The 17,509-nt window shown below is 39.5% G+C and overlaps 1 protein-coding gene and 1 pseudogene across 1 annotated transcript; one reads left to right on the forward strand and one right to left on the reverse strand.

Annotated features, from left to right (window-relative positions):
* Window positions 1-597: 597 nt before the first annotated feature.
* Window positions 598-927, reverse strand: LOC113179410 (large ribosomal subunit protein eL33 pseudogene; annotated as a pseudogene).
* A 2,788-nt stretch (window positions 928-3,715) lies between these two features.
* On the forward strand, window positions 3,716-6,483 carry Iqcf3 (IQ motif containing F3). Its single transcript, XM_077795276.1, has 3 exons — window positions 3,716-3,820; window positions 5,376-5,423; window positions 6,091-6,483. Exons 1-3 carry the CDS (start codon window positions 3,716-3,718, stop codon window positions 6,481-6,483), a joined length of 546 nt encoding a protein of 181 aa, XP_077651402.1.
* The last annotated feature ends 11,026 nt before the right edge of the window (window positions 6,484-17,509 follow it).

Raw genomic sequence — 17,509 nt, forward strand, 5'->3', positions numbered from 1 at the left:
ACTCCAATAAAATAACATTAAAATGAATCCCAGAGTTTTGAGAAATTGACAAATTGATGCAAAAAAATCATATAAAATGAAAGTCTGCTATAGGCAAGTATTTTGAAGAAAGAAGAGACAAAGGAAAGGAATATGTTCAGTCACACTAAAATGCATTACAAAACCCACAAGAATAACATAGTGTGCAAAGTGGGGTAATCACCTCTGAGGAAACTGAGGTGTGCAGTAAATATTTATGGATTTGTTGAGTTCATTTTTTTCTTCCTTCCTACCTCCAGTGAGGTAACCTGACAGAAAGTTTTATTTTCTGCACACATTGAATCAGACAGCCTCTGGACTTAGGGAGTTCAGTCATGACTGAGGGCATGGGTGAAGCATCATAAAAAAAAAAAAACAGGCAATAAGTGGAAAAGTGCAGACTAAAAAAAGAGTCCTCTAACCCCATCCTGAGGGCTTCTAGTCAAGTGTCACTCTCCTACTCTCTAGTCCAAAATTCTAGGCTCACTCTCTGGAGTATTTTGGCCTCTGGGGGAATAAATCCATCTTTTGTTTTGACAAAAGTACAAATCCACTTTTGTTTATTTACTTTTCTTTAGTTCAGATCTTTAAGGAGCACAGTATCACAAGGATTGTATGAACAATGGCTTTAGCAGGAAGATAACTTCTGAATTTGACTTGAACTACGCCACTGTTTCAATGGTCAGATTATCCAGGTTTTGTTTGGCTTTTACTTGCAGGAGTCCCTGAGTTGTTTTTCACTTTGTGCACATTGTCACATCTCTTGTACAAGTAGAATTCAGTTTCATCTCTGGCATAAACACCTTCAATTTTAAGAAGAGCTGAGTGCTCTCATTGGTTCCAAAGACACTACTTGTAGCCAAAAAAAAAAAAAAAAACAATGACCTTGCACCACAATCTTCTATACATATTTGGCCAATAGGCCTCCACAGGCAGAAAGGGAAAGGCCAACTAAGTCACATATGGCAACACTAATGCTGCATATAAAAACTTAAGCTCCAGTGACATGTTATATAAGCTGTGGTAGATTAGCTGGGGAAACTGTGCTCCACATGACTCTCATCCTCCTGCTCCCACCAGCCTTCCTGGCAAGCTGTTATCTTGCAATGGAAGAAGTGCAAAGAAGCAAAAATAAATATGCAAAACCCTTCAAGGCCAAGCCCAGAACTTGCACACCAACATCATTCCACCTTACTCTATTGGCCAATCAAGTCAAAGATACAGAAAGAGCTCTCCCATCTCTTTGGGGGGAAGAAAAAGTCTAATAACAAAAGGTGTGAATACAGGGCCATTAACATGACCTATCAGAAACACCAAAGAAGAGAATTAATGAATATAGATACTTGGGATTCCCATCAGAAGCAAAACCTAACTCTCTGCCTTATCAAACCTATACTGAATGTCATCAGAGAAAGTTACACACAAGTTTGTTGACTTTCTTTGAAGTAAGTCTTACATATAAATGTCATTACTTACTTAAGTCTTATATATAAATAGGCAACCAAGGATCATCAACATTTGTATAAGGTTTCTAACATGAAATATTGAGACAAAAACAAAGACAAAGGAATTAAAAAAAAACACTGGGGAGAGAAAAAGTAAAAACAACAACAACTGGGATTTAACCTAGGGGTATTTTACCACTGGTATTTTAAGAACACATTCTCAGCCTTTTTATTTTATTTTATTTTTTTATTTTGAGACAGCATCTCACTAAGTTGCTGAGGGCTTCTTTAAGTTGCTGAGGCTGGCCTTGAACTTGTGATCCTCTTGCTTCAGCCCTCCAAGTCACTGGGATTACAACTGTGCACCACCATACCTGGCTTGGCTAATAGAATTTCTAAGAGCAGAAAATTAAGAACATTAAAGAGTAGAAATTACCAAGAAATAAATACAAGAACATTTCCCAGAGTTGAATGATATGAATTTCTAAACCAATCAAGTGTCCAAAACAATGAATGTGTAAAGGAAGGAAGGGAGAAGATATCATTTCTATATTTTTCATTCTGAACTTTCATAACAGGGTTAAACAGAAGTTCCTAAATGTTCCAGAGAGAAAAAAACAGGTCTGAGTTTGGAGAGAAAGGAAACAGATAATTAAAATAAGACTTAAAAAGAAATTAGAATTAAGTCCTCAAAATTCTGAGTGAAAGTAACTTTCCATCTGAAAGTTGATACTTCATAAAGTCACCAATCAGATTTGAGGATAGAAAGAAGTCATTTTCAGACATGCAAGTATCCTTAATTTATATCCATGCACTCTTTTCTAGGAAGATTTCATAGGATGTGTTCTATGAAAATTAGATATGACATCCAAATAAGAGGGAGACCTGGTATGTAAGATTGTGTTCCTCTCACTTAGTGAAGATCTTAGCGTAAACAGTAAATCAGAATCTAACAGAAAGCTTGCCACCCTGGATGAGAAAATATTTGTTTAAAAAACTACTTTTTCCAGAATGCCTGTCCCTGGTGTCTTTGGGATCGAGTGGGAAGATGGGAACCTGCATTAGACTTGGGAGGCAGAAGGCATTCCTGCAATGAGGAATGGAGACAGATACACACAGAAATATGTCCAGACCCTTCTAGTTTTTATTCCCTTCCCAGTTCTGCATCCATGTCTTCTCCTTGCCTACTAACCAAATGCACCCCAGTCCAACCACATGATGCTTGACTACATACCCAGCCAGGCAAAGCTTTCCTGGACCTCTCCTGACCTTCCACTTCACAGTGTCATTTCAGCATTTGGATGTGTCTGGTTCGCCTGGAAGCTCCAACTAAGTCACCCAACAGGGCTTTGATAGGACTGCCCAGTGGCCTTTCCTTGGTCTGTCATTCTGTGCTTCCAGATCTTCTCTTCTCAGCTGCTGGCACAATTGAATAAGGTCTGATTACTACAGCAATCCTTTATCCTATAGTAGCTCTGCATCCTGGATGAAATCCAACCTGCTACATGTGGAATCTCATAGTAGGGGGTCTTCCCAGGAGAGGGAAAGGAAATGGTGAGGGGCCCTATAGAAACATGACATGGCAGTACAGCAGCTAAAGCAGATGAGAGAGAAAGGCAACAGGGCTCCAGGAAAAAAGGAAATTATTCCAATAACAAGTTTGTGAATAGTTTAAGGAAGAATTAATAGAAACAAGGTAATCACTAGCTCCAAGAAGAATGAGAAGTTCATGAATGGAAATATACCCTTGCTGAGCCTTGAACAGTATACATGATCACAATGAGGTGACACTAATTACTAGTTTTGCCTTAAAAAGTGTGGCTATAATTATACTGAGAGGAGGGAGAAAGGCAGGAAAGGTAAGTCTTTATTGGCATGGAAAGAAGACCATGGAGAATAAAGACAGAGAATAAAAATTTTCAAATATAGCATGTAATTGAGGTAAATCACAGGACTATATAAAAGTTAAAAGCAGTTGTCTCGGCCATAGGTGAAATTGTTGGGAGGAAATAAGGCAGGAGGTTGCCAGTTGCTTTTACTTTTTTACTTACTTGTGAGCAATGTAGAATAAATTTTAAAAACTAGCTTCATGAAGTTTTTTTATATTAAAATTAAAGTTTTAGAAGATCTCAAACTAAAATTAAAGCTGTCTGTGGAATGAAAGAACAAAAAAACAAAAAAGGTAAAAGTCAGAGAACCATCTGGCAAAGGATATTAGCAAAACTTTTATCCAAGGAAGTCAGACGAGAAAAATGGATGTCAGTAGAAAAACAGACCAAAGACAAAATGGGCCAGTCGACACAGAGACGCCAATGGCCAATAGGCACCAAAGAAAAGAGCTAGAAGACACTGAGCAGGTACCAGGACCCAGCACCACCCAGGCTCTTTGCCTGCATGAGTTCACCTAGAGCCACAAGAGGGTGGTGCTGTCTCTTCATGAGGCAGGAGACAAATATGAAGATCCCAGAAGACTTGCCCAGGTGGCATTCAGCCTGCAGGAGACTCTGCCAGGACTGGAGCCCAGGTACAGTGTCAAGTCCCTCTTCAGAGAAACACATATGAAAATATCATATGTTCAGCAAAAAAAAAAAAAACAAAAAACAGGAAGCTGGGCACAGGTTAGGCTAGCGGTGCCACTGTGGAAAGCAATCTGTCTAGACCTAGTGGTATGCAGTAGTAACCTGTCCTATGAGTCAGCAGGGCCGTGCAGGATATGTACCCTAGAAGATACCTCCCACAGCTGCTTTGGGGACATCAGCAAGCCACTGGTCTTGGCAGGGTGCTGCAGAGAATCACTGGAGGTGACAGGGATCTTAACTCATCAATGCAGAATACAGGAGATATGCTGGCCGTGGGTCCCTGGTCCGTCAGTGCCTGTTCTGTCAAATTGTATACATGTCAACATTGTCCTCATGAAAAGGGATTTCATGATGGTGTGTGGGGAAACAATGGAGAGTTGGAATGTGCCCCCAGCATGGCCCTCAGTCACAGTCGCATAGAGACTAAAATCATGATCTGACCTCAATTTCAAATCTCCTCATGGGAAGGTGAGGGAGAGAACTGGGTTGTCTGAGGAAGGACAGAAGCCACCAGCTCTCCTTCCATGTGGGAAAAGGTGATAGTGTCTTGAAATGAGGAGGCCACATCTCTGCTGGGAAATGCAGTCAGAAGTGGCAGTGGAAACAGCCAGAGAGGACTGGTTGGCAGAAGGTTGGAGGACCAATGGGCCCTTGAAACACGACCACTTCCATCACTCGAGGACTCTCCAGTGGATGGGGAACTGCTCTCCTACACAGTGACTTCTCTTTGGAAAAAATCTCTCTGTCCCAAGAAGATTCAGACACGGAATGGAAGGGCTTGTGTTACGGAACACAGATTGGTAAGCTAAGCCGAGCCAGCCTGAGTCAGAGTAGTGGGGAGCCCCGTGTTCCTTCCTGTGAAAACATGGACTACTCTGCTTGTGACTGATAGGATGAGTTCGAGGGTGGGACAGACCAGAGAGGTCACCCGTGGGCCAGAGCAGACCCAGTCCCTGAGAACTCCCATCTATCCCTGGAAGGAGGGGAAATGGGCAGGTGTCTTCTCTCCATTCATTATTTGTAAGCCTGAAGAAAACCAACCTGGTCCCTGGGTAACAGTTGCCCTTGTGACATCATGGCCATCTCCTCCACCACCCATCCTGTTCCTGATGGGATCAGAGGAAAAGCCACCAGCAGGGGATGACCACCTGAGCATCTGCCCCCCACCATGGGCTCTAAAGCTTGTGTAAGACTCCATCAGACTCACTGCCCCAGGGATGGGGAAATGTCTATGTCAGAGGGAAGCCCAGGAAAAAAAATGGGGCCCTGGGGCTGTGGGGATTTTGCGCAGAGGCTGTCCTCACCCTATGCCCCCTCACCGTTTTGATTGCAGAAATGTGGTCCAGAAATACACATAGTTGAAAACAAGAGGCAAGAGAAGGTAGGTGGAACCAAGAAGCATGAAAGAACCAGAGGTCTTTGATTCCCCCTCTTCACCTTAGAGTTCCTAGAAGTGGAGGAGCCATCTCTGCTCCCACAGGGTTGGCTCAGCATTGCTCTCCTGTCCCCTAAATCCCCTCACTATCCTGGGCAAACTGTGCACAGACCATATGGAAGGTGGCACAGTGCATTGAGAAGTGGTAAGGTGGGTGAAGGACAGGGAGTGACCGAGAGGCAGGAGCGGACATCCACAGAAGTGAGGTAAGGGAAGACCCCAGAGGGCTGTGGCACCCCAGGAGGCTGTAGGAGGCAGCATGACAGGCTGAGTTAGAACTGAGATGCAGCCCACAAATGCAGAGGTTCTTCCTTGTGAGGATCCCTTGGGTCTTCACATCTGCAGAGGGACTTCTGGATCAGAAAGTATTTGCCCTGGCTCCATGAACCTGTGAGTCCACAGGGCAAGCCCATACCCCATTTCATAGATGAGGACTCTGTGGCTTAGAAGGTGAACAGGTATGTCCACACCCATGGATAAGACAGAAGTGGAGGCCAAACTCTACCCAGCTTTCTGGGGTTTTCAGAACCACCAGGGAAAGGGCTGTTAAGAGAACTGCCCTGTGTTTGACGGTGACACATTCACTGGACATTCCTCTGCTTTGCTTGGTTAGTCGCGCCTTAAAAAACGCCGCAAAAGAAGGATTAAGGCAGCTAAGAAGATTCAGGCCTGGTGGCGTGGCCACCTGGTACGACGGACCCTGCTTGTCGCTGCCCTCAGGGCCTGGATGATTCAGGGCTGGTGGAGGATGATCCTGCTGAGGCGGGCATATAAGCAGCAGAAATTACTTCTGAGGCTGTATGTAATCCAGGAGAAGTCAGCTGTCAAGCTCCAGTCTTGTTTTCGAATGTGGCAGTGCCGTCAATATTGCCAACTGGTCCAAAATCTCCCTGAGTTCCAGACCCCAGAGAGCAACCTTATCTTCCAGAACAATGAAGTTCTGCAGGTACCAAGTAAAGCCGTTTCCAAGGAACCAGAGTTCCACATTGAAATTGTATCAATCTAAAGGCCTGCAGCATCAAGAATTGGCTCCAGTGCCTCAATAAATGTCTGACTTGATTTTGTGATTCTTATTGATGGCCACAACCAGGAAGACCTCAGGGATTCAGGCTTTACCCTGTCCTCTACTTGGGGAAAGTCTTCAATTCAGAGATCTCTTCCACACACACTTCCCCACACACAAGTTCCTATGATGCCTTCTTGGTCTGGTTCCACATTCAAACCAAGAAATTGTTGCCCAAGGCTGACTGCATATGTGCAGATCAGGTGTCCCATTCCTGTTTTCTGAACTTGTAATTGGAAGGAATTGGGATTTAAATTCCTGATGATTCTGGTTACCTCTTCATAAATGCACATAGCAACAATATTCACATTAGCCACCTTGTTCTCTCATTATTTATTGCTTTCTATCTGCTAAGACAAATGTCAGAGAACTATGGCCTAGAGCCAAATAGTTGCCCCAGAGACTGCGTGAACATCCATTCTAATATACCTACTATTTAGAAAAATTTGTGTCAACACTGCTATAGAGCCACTGATTTCTTCCATGGTTATTAGTGCATATTTTACAAAATAGGTTTCCTTGTGACAATTTTATACATGCATATAACATACGTTGATCATATCCATCCTCCCTCCTTCTGTCTTAACCCACCTCCCCCTGGGTCCCTTCTCTTTCTCTCATAATCCTTCTTCTACTGTTATGCTCTAATTGATTCCATAATTTGACCAGTGTAAAGAGTGTCACAATAAACATGGATATGTTAGTATCTCTATAGTATGCTGGCTGATTCCTTTGATGTATACCCAGAGATGATATATCTAGATCATAGGGTAGTTCTACTTTTAGCTTTTTGGAGAATCTCCATACTGGTTTTCATATTGGCTCTATAAATCTACATTCCCACCAATAATGTCTAAGTGTTGCTCCCCCACCCCCCAACACCCCACATCTTCACAGCATTTGTTATTTTTTTGTTTTCTTGATAATAGTCATTCTGACTTCGGTGAGACTGACTTCTGTATTTCTGAGGGCTAAAGATATTGGGTATTGGGCTGGGGATGTGGCTCAAGCGGTAGCGCGCTCGCCTGGCATGCGTGCAGCCTGGGTTTGATCCTCAGCACCACATACCAACAAAGATGTTGTGTCCGCCGAAAACTAAAAAATATTCTCTTTTTTTTAAAAAAAGATATTGGGTATTTTTTATATATTTATTGACTATTTGTGTTTCTTCTTTTGAGAAGTTTCTGTTCGGCTCATTTGGATCGGTGAATAAGAATCACTTTTATTGGATTACTTGGTGTTAAAATTCTAGAGTTCTTTATTATCCTGGATACTATTCCTCTTTCCAAAGAATATCCGACAAAGATTTTCTTTCATTCTGTGAGCTGTCTTTTCACTGTTGATTGCTTCCTTTGTTGTGCAGATGCTTTTTCATTTTTCTCTTTTTTTATTAGAACTTTACAGTTATACATAGTAGTTGGGTTCAACCTGACAAATTCATACATGCATAAAACTCAATTTCAGTTTGTGACCCCTCTTTTCCCCTCCCCTTTTCCCCTCACATCCTCCCTCCTTCCTGGTTCTCCTTTCTCTAACAAACTTCCTTTCACTCATCTATATATTTGATTAGTTTTTTTACTTATACATAAAGGCGAAGTTCCCTGTGGTATATTTATATATGCATATTATCATTTGGATGTGAGGTATCCCCCAAAAGCTCACATATGAGACAATATAAGAGAGTTCAGACGGAAAATGATTGGATTGTGAGCTTCTTAACCCAATCAGTGAATTAATCCCCTGATGGGGCTAACTGAGTGGTATAATTGGAGGCAGGTGGGGTGTGGCTGGAGGAGGTGGATCACTGGGGGTGGTTTGGGGCGTATATATTTGTATTTAGCAAGTGAAGATGGATCCCTCTTTCTCTCTCCTTTCTGATGATCATGTGAGCTTCTTCCCTCCACCCACTCATTCACCATGATGTCCTGTCTCACCTTGAGCCCCGAGGAATGGAGACTACTGTCTATGGACTGAGACCTCTGAAACCATGAGCCCCCAAATAAATTTTTCCTCCTCTACAGTTGTGCTGGTTGGGTCTTTTGGTCACAGCAGTGAAATTGTTGACTAAAACAATGCACAAACATGATTTTTTTAAGAGTTCTTTTTGGTGGTCTCCCCTTTCCCATCCCTCCACTCTACCTCTCGATCTCCTCTCCCTTACCTTTACTTTAATGCTAGCTTCCTCAAATGAGAGAAAATATTCATCCTGAGTTTCTGAGCTTAGCTTATTTCACTTAGCATGATATTCTCCATTTCCATCCATCTACCAGCAAATGCCATAATTTCATTCTCCTATATGGCTGAGTATAGCTCCAGTCTACATATATAAACCACAATTTTGTAATCCATTTGTCTATTGACAAGCATCTGGATTGATTCCATGATTTAGCTACTGTTAATTGTCCTGCTATAAATATCAAGGTGGCTGTATTGCTGTGGTAGGCCAATTTTAGATCTTTGGGGAAATTACCAAGGAATGGGATAGCTGGGTCATATGCTGGTTTCATCCCTAGTAATTTTAGAGAATCTCCTTACTGATTCCATATACTAGTCTGCAGTCCCACCATCAATGAACAAGTGTTACCTTTTATTATTAATATATTAAAATTTATTATTAAAATGATCATTGCCATTTTGACTGGAGTAAGATAAAATCTCAGTGTAGCTTTGATTTGCATTTCCCTGTTTGCTAGAGGTGTTGAACATATTTTCATATAGTTGTTGGCCATTTGTGTTTCTTCTTCTGAGATGTTTCTGTTGAGTTCATTTACCCATTTATTGATTGGATGTTTCTTTGTGTTGTTTAGTTTTTTTAGTTGTTTACATATTCTGAATATTAATCTCCTATTGGAGGAGTAGCTGGCCAAGATTTTCTCCCATTCTGCAGGCTCACTCCTCATGCTCTTAGTCATTTCCTTTGCTGTGCCTAGGATTTTTAGTTTGATGGCATTCCACTTATTGATTCTTGGTTTTAATTCTTATGCTTTGGGGGACTTGTTAAGAAAGTCAGTTCTAACCATATGGAGTGTTGACCCTAGGTTTTTTTTTCTTAGCTGTTGTAAGGTTTCTGGTCTAATTCCTAACTCTTTTATCCATTTCAATTTGAGTTTTGCACATGGTGAGATAAGGTAATCTAGTTTCATTTTTCTACATATAGCTATCCAATTTTTTCAACACCATTTGTTAAAAAGGCTGTCTTTTCCCCAAAATATAGTTTGGGCACTTTTGTTGAGCATCATATGGCTGTAGGTATGTGGATTTGATTCTGTGTCTTCTCTTCTGTTCCATTGGTCTTTCATGTCTATTTTGATGCCAATAACTTGTAGTTTTTGTTACTACTGCTCTGGAATATAATTTCAGATCAGGTACTGTGATGCCTCCTTCTTTACTTTTCTTGCTTAATATTGCTTTGGCTATTCTGGTTCTCTTACTCTTCCAAATGAATTTTTTAAATGTTTTTTCTAATTCTATGAAGAATGTTATTGATATTTTGATGGAGATTGCATTGAATCTGTACATTGCTTTTGGTAGCATCACCATTTTGACAATACTAGTTCTGCCTATCCAAGAACATAGGATGTCTTTTCATCTTCTAAGGTCTTCCTCAATTTCTTCCTTTAATGTTCTATAATTTTCATTGTATACCTCTTTTAATAACTTGGTTAGATTAATTCCAAAGCACTTTTTTAGGTTATTGTAAATGGATAGTTTTCCTGATTTCAGAGAGAGAGAGAGAGAGAGAGAGAGAGAGAGAGAGAGAGAGAGAGAGAGAAGATTCTTAATGAAAAAATGAAGGAATTGTCTCTACTGATTTGGTCAAAATAGTTGAATAAAGTGAATGGCCACTGTCTATGCCCAACTGTTTTTCTTTCCATTTCTTCTTTAGCTATGTACTGATAGAAAGAACAAGGGGTGGAGGTTGTTAACCTCTTCCTATTTTTGTGCTGCTCTCTGAGCTGCCAATTGGAGTGGCCTAAGACTAAAGTTGCTTGACTTTGGTCTCAGCTTTTCTTCTTACCAGTATGAGCGGAATGGATTAGGAAGCACTGTCAGTTGGGATTTCATCCATACAGATCAGATTGGTGCATTCCCAGACTTTCTGCTTCTGCAGAGTTCTATGAGGGGAGTCCAGCAGGTGGGGCTTAGATCCATCCAGGCTTCAGTGGCTTGGGTGGCTTGGGTGGTGTCTTCTTTGTAGAGATTAAATGGACCCACCCATTGGGTCTGGCAGTTGTCAATCTCTGATGGGAGTTTGGATCTCTGGAACCTCCCAAGAATTCCACTGGTGAGGCAGGGGAACCAATCCTCCACACAGTTTGTTGCTCAGGAATGCAGCTATCCCAGGCTTAGCCCCTGAGTGTATTCTCACCCAACTGTTCAGTTTCCCAACCTGTTTCAGCTGGTCATGTGAGCCACCAAACTAAAAGGTTGGCTTTTCCAACTTGAATCTCCCTGGGTATAATCTTCTCATGCCTATTTCACCCATGTTCAGCCAGATACACCATAGGCCACACAGTAGGCTCTTGCTGGAACAGTGTAGCAGTGTTTGCTATGATTTTCTGGCTCTGCAGCAGCAGCTTCAGTGTGACCACTCCAAGATGGCTCCACCTCAACTCTCCATGGTCAATTGGGAAACGGAGCACTTTTCAAGCACCAGTGCACATTTCAGCCTCTGAGTCAGCTAAGTTCAGGCTGCTTTTCTGATCTCAGGTTTTTCCATACCATATCTGTCCTTCTCTTGTTCTCCTTCCCCCTGTAGTGAATCAGCACCACTATCAGTGCTGCTGCCAGCACCTGTGCCATAACTGGCTCAGCTCCAATGTACTCTTTTTTTTATTATTGTACCCAAATTTCTCAGCCTCTAAGACACTTTGAAAACCCAATATTGAATCTTAATGACAATCCCTCTTTCACCCATCTTGCTGAGAAGCAGTACTCCTACTGCTAGAATCCTGAGCCATGGAGCAACTAGGACCGCAGCTTTCCTCTACTCTTCCATCTTCAAAATCTCCATATGATTTTTACTTTGATGTAATCTCATTTGTCAATTTTTTGCTATTAATTCCTAAGCTATCAGAATTATATAAGGAAATTGTTGCCTACACCTATATTTTGAAGTGTTTTCCCTCTAGTACTTTCAAAATTTCAAGCCTTCTATTAAGGAATTTAATCCATTTTGAGTGGATTTCTGAAAAGTTGGAGACATAGGGATCTAGTTTTAATCTTCTATAGGTGAAAGTGTCATTTTCCCAGCACCATTTGTTGAAGAGGCTGTCTTCTCTCCAACATGTTTTTTGGTAGATCCACTGATCCTTATGCATTGATCCAAATGTTTCTTGATTCTGATTCTGATTCTCAGATATTGATCTACCAATGTTTTAGATCATGCTCTCATCCCTTATCATTTCCTTACAATTTTACCACCAATTGGCCCTTTCTCTCCACCTTTGGATGAGTCCAACATTCTACCTGCTTCATTCCTGCACCAGATGAACTAAACTTCCCCTGAAGAAGTTTAATTCAGGGCTGCAAATCTCTAAAGGACAAACTTCTCAAGATACTTGTCCTTAAGTTTACCTTTTGACTTAAAATTTTCACATTCTTCCCTCTCTCTCTCCAAATGTGCCTTCCCCTCATCTCTTCTTGACATAAAATAGTAAAGTCACTACACATTGGTGATGATATAGCCAAAGAGTGGATCCTCATTTTCCTCCATCTCATCTTCTACCCCAAGATCACATTCTTGTTGCTTTCCTCCAATCAAAATGATTTTGTCTTTGTCCTCACACAAGGATACACTCCGCCACTTTGCCTCTTTATTTTGGCTTTTCTTTTGCCCTTTTACCTTGCAAGGACTTCAACTCTGCAATATCATTTGTTTCTCTTAGTTTTTGCCTTTTCACCAAATCATTCCCACTGGTTTATGAAGTATCCCCCATCATAAAAAGTCTACTCTTGGCTACCTCTTGTTCTGGTTCTTTGCATTTCCTCATAGCAAAACATGTCATTGTCTTCCCTTCCACTCCTCCCATTCTCTCCTAAACTCACTCCACTTAGCCTTCTCTTCCCATCCCCAACTCCACAGGAACTATACTAGCAAAGAGTATTGAGAGAGACTATTTGCAAAAATTACCAAAATAAAACTCTTCTTTGAATCCATGTCTATATACAATGTGACTTTTTAACTCCATCAATCAAGAAATAGAGGCTACTTATTTGCTTTTGTGTCTAGGCTTTCTTAAGACTTTCTTTGGCCACTAGTATGCAATGGAAGTGATATTTTGCCCATCCCAAGCCTAGACTTTAAGAAGTCTTGTACATCCATCCACCATGTGAACAAGGAGACTATTGCTGTGACCTTGAGAGGCCACTTAGGGCAGAGATGAACCATCTCTGATGAGGCCATCTTAAGTTCATTTGCCAAGTGACCATGTATTGTAAGTGGATCTAGCTGAGAACAGAAGACTCACCCAGCTAAGCCTAGGCCAAACTCACTTCACAGAATTGTGAGCTCAATAAACTGTTGTTGTTTCAAGCCTCTATGTTTAGGCTGGTTGGTTAAATAGCAAAAGCTAACACCATCAAACATCACCATTGACTCTAACTTTTCTGGTTCCAATGGTCAATTTTCTGTTCTCTGTCCTCTAATATACCATATTTTATGCATCAGGCTACAGTTGACCACTCTTTTTTAATTAAACTTTCCATTTGGTTCCAGGTACAACATACACTCTTATTTTTCCCTCTTTCTTTACTGACTACTGGCTTAACATTGTTGACAATTTCTCCATTAATAAGCATCTAATGTATAACCTGTGGGGAGCCACCCATGAATTACTTGAGGGTCTTCTCTCAGTATCAAAGCCAGGGAGATTTAGATTTTTCCTTGGATTTAGCCCCCTTAACCCTGAACGCATTAAATTGCCCAGGGCACATGATCCCTATCTCCACTCTACTAGGAAGACCCCTCTTGCTGCTTCAGAGTTGGGTGTAACCATTGGGAACTGGACATCCCACCTCTTACCTTATTTGGCAAAGAACATTCCATGGAAAACCTTTGATGTTCCCCCATATAAATAAAGCAAGCACGGGCTTCATTTTGCTCTTTTTAGTGTGGAAGCTCCATCCCTAAGATAAGCTAACCCATCCCGCCCCACTTTTAAAATTACTTTCTGTGTCCTGTGGTTTTTTTCGCTGCTCTATTTTTATTAGCCTTTATTTCACAGCCAACCCATTCTACCGAGAGGAACCCCATTTCTACCGCCCATGTGAGACGTGGGCGGGAATAACCTACTAGAAATTCTAACCCTAAAACTTCTTTCAGTCCTCTTTATGTTAACTCCCAGATGATATTATTTAATCTCTTGATCTTTAATATCTGCTGTTACCTAATGCCATCCAAATCTATATCCCCCCAATAGCTCCAGTGAATTCCAGGCTCCTCCTTCCTTCTTAACATTTTGCTTTGATATCTAATATACAAACATAATGGGGCAGAAATATCACTTCTCATTTCCCACATATCATGATTCCCTCTAAAACTTGCTTCAACTTTTGACCTTTTACCCAATATGTTTAATTCAAGTTCCTTTTAGAATTCCTCCTTTTATTTGCCTTCATTCATTCCTTTCCACATCAGTCAGTCAGCAATACTGTTGGTTTCATCCCCATAATACAGTCCATATCCTTCTATTTTTCTTTATCTCCATTGCTGCCTCCCTAGTACAAGCTGACATTCTCTCTTTGACAATTATAATTGCCTATAAGTTCTTTTCCTTTTATTAGTTATTGCCTCTTTTGTTCATTTATCCAAAGTCTTAACATACACTAGTAGAAGAATAGCATAACTCCTCAGTACAGTTACAACAACTAATAACATGGCAGTGTAGGGACTGAGGTTGTGGCTCAGTGGTAGAGCACTTGCCTAGCATGCGTGAGGCACTGGGTTCAATCCCCGGTACCACATACAAATAAAATAAAGGCATTGTGTCCATCTACAACTACAAAGATATTTTTTTAAAAAAACATGGCAATCTTATTTTATTTATGCTTCTCACTCTGTTCTCCCATTGGATTATTTCATAGAAAACCCCCAAAACACCAAAGTATTTTATTTCATTATAAATACTTTAGTACATGTATTGAGTACAAATTTAAAGATGCCTACATAAGTATACCCAAGTGATTTTTTACAAGGGTACAGAATCAATTCAATTAAGAAAAGATGGGTTTTTTCAATAAAAGGTGCTGTAATAATTAGATGTCAGAAGCAAAAGAAAGAAAAAGAAAAAAACACCTTTGACATAAAACTTACTCTATTAAAAAAAATAGCAAAACACCTCAAAATGGATCACAGACTTAAATCTTATATGTTAAAACAAAACTATAAAACTTTTAGAGAAAACATAAGAGAAAATCTTTGGAATTTCAAAATAGGTAAGAAATCTTAGGTTTGCCCCCAAAATATGATTCATAATAGGAAATGTTGATAAATTGGACTTCATTAAAATTTTAAAACTTTAATTCTATGAAAGACCCCATTAAAGGAATGAAAATACAAGCCACAGAATAGGGTTCCAGTATCTAGAATATATAAATACTCTCAGAACTTAACAGTAGTATAATTATAATACATTAATTTAAAAAAAACCCTTAACAGTAAAAACCAAGCTAATTTTTCTGCAGGCAAAATACATCAAGAAACAGTTCAGTGACGAGGGTATGCACATGGCAAAAAAACACATGAAAAGGTGTTCGATATCATTAGCTATTAGATAAATTCAAATCAAAACCACAACAAGATATCACTACATACCTATTGGAATAAAGAATAATGACAACACTAAATGCTGGTAAGGATGCAGAGAAACTTAATCTCTAATTTATCACAGACAGGTGCAACTACTGTGGAAAACAGTTTGGTGGTTCCTCAAAAAGTTAAATGTAGATTGCCATGTGACCAGCAAATCCATTCTTAGGCATATATCCAAGAGAATGGAAACAAATATCCAAACAAAACTGGTACAAAAATTTTCATAAGTACATTACTCCAAATTATAGTTGTGATATCGTGAAATACGTATTTGGCCTTCATCACAACCCCCTTTCCTGGTAACTTCTACAATCTTGGAATCTCCAAAGTGATGTGTCTTTATATGCATACTTGACTCCTGGATACTCTCAGGATGGTTGGTGGCTGGGGTAACCAATCCTGTGATTAAATATTTGTCTCTATGCAATTAAACCAACAACATCATCATAGCTTGGTTCTTTGTTCCATTTTGCTCTCTATTTGAGGAATTGATTTGTTGTTTTCCTGATCTAGTTCTTTAATTTTTCTTCTAACTATGTAACACACATAATTCTAATGTGAAACCTTCAAGAAAAAGTTCCACATTTTCCCCATTGGTACCTCCACTATGTTACTCCACTGGTCACACACACACACACACACACACACACACACATACACACACACAGTTTTTAGGTAAAAGGCAGCAACTATGTGTGCTTCTTTCTACCTTGATTTTTTTCACATATAATATCATGGACCCCACTCAATAGCAGTAAGTATTCTTCTTTATAGCTGGATGGATATTTTATAGTCTTTTGACACTACAAGGTGTGCCATAATGAAAATCTCTATTCGTAATCATTTTGTATGTTTTTGCCAGTGAATCTTTAGGGTACATTCCTAAAGGTAGGATTCTGATTGAAGGTAAAGTCCATAGGTATTTTTGCTAGATTACTGCCAATGTCCCCTCTATAGAGTTGTACCATTTCCATTCTCACCGGTAATGGAATGATAATGCCTGTTTCCCAGAGCTTGTCAACTTTATCCAAGAAAACATACTGTTAATCTCTTATCAGAATAATTTTTAACATATGTATATGTAACTCCAAGGACCCATAATCTTGTTTTAACAATTTTTTTTAACTATAATTCACCAATTTAAAAAAATAAATAAGTAAATGGAAGGAAATCCAGTCAGGGTGAGGAAGAAATGAGAGAAAGAGGAATTACTGGGGATTGAAATGTTATATACATCCATATGTCATTTTATATATATATAACTATAATGCACTTATAAAAATAGTTAGAAATAGATTCTATCATAAAACTGTCAGAACAAAAAAAGGTCCAATCATATATACACTTTCCTCAAACATACAGACAACAGCACCACTAGATTATTAGAAGCAAATAACAGCCACAATAGAAGTTGTTTCCAAATCATAATCCACTATAACAAAGTTAATTATAATTCTTAATAAACATGCATTCAGAGTTACAATAGCTCCATTTGTCTCATAGAATATTTAGTTTGTTTCCATCAGAATGCAAAAACAAAACTCCATTTGTTATGATTGCTAGTGTGTCTGTTAAGTATCTTAATAGGTTATCCTCTCCCTTTCCTTTTGCTTCCTTGAAGTATCCCAGTTGAAGAAACTGGAACACTTTGTGCTATATAGTTTCTCATAGGATGATTGCATACTTGTGGTATTATTTAACTCATTCTTCTGTTTCACTTTTTAATGTAAATTGATACTGACATCTAGGGTCTTCCTCAAATGTAGTTTTGAATTTGTGGCAGACATGAGTTATATGTTATGTTGTCAAAGTACATCAGGCACATAATCACTGGTGATCTCACTTTTAGGGCTGTTAGCAGCCATTGATCTCATGGTCTTGTTCAATTATTTAATTTAAAAATTGTTAAAAAAAAACAGTATTCCTTTTGTAAAAGTCCACTGAAATTTTTGTTTTTCTAGCATCTTTTGGTCTAATTATTTTTACTTTTTAAACTATTATACAGTAAAATTGAATTTTGTCTTTTTGTGTATAGGTGTGTTTATTTTAACATATGATACACTTGTATAACCACTATCACAGTAAGGATACAGAACAGTACCATCACCAAAAAAAAAACAAAAAACGACTTTACACTGTCTGTATGTAGTCACATCC

This window comes from Urocitellus parryii, chromosome 2 (assembly GCF_045843805.1).
Source record: "Urocitellus parryii isolate mUroPar1 chromosome 2, mUroPar1.hap1, whole genome shotgun sequence".
NCBI lineage: Eukaryota > Metazoa > Chordata > Mammalia > Rodentia > Sciuridae > Urocitellus > Urocitellus parryii.

Excerpts from the sequence above, each read along its gene's own strand:
- Iqcf3 (XM_077795276.1), top strand. The coding sequence starts at position 3,716 with ATGGATGTCAGTAGAAAAACAGACCAAAGACAAAATGGGCCAGTCGAC. Across the intron at positions 3,821-5,375 it reads AGCTAGAAGACACTGAGCAG|AAATGTGGTCCAGAAATACA; the intron begins GTACCAGGACCC and ends TTTTGATTGCAG. Across the intron at positions 5,424-6,090 it reads AAAACAAGAGGCAAGAGAAG|TCGCGCCTTAAAAAACGCCG; the intron begins GTAGGTGGAACC and ends TTGCTTGGTTAG.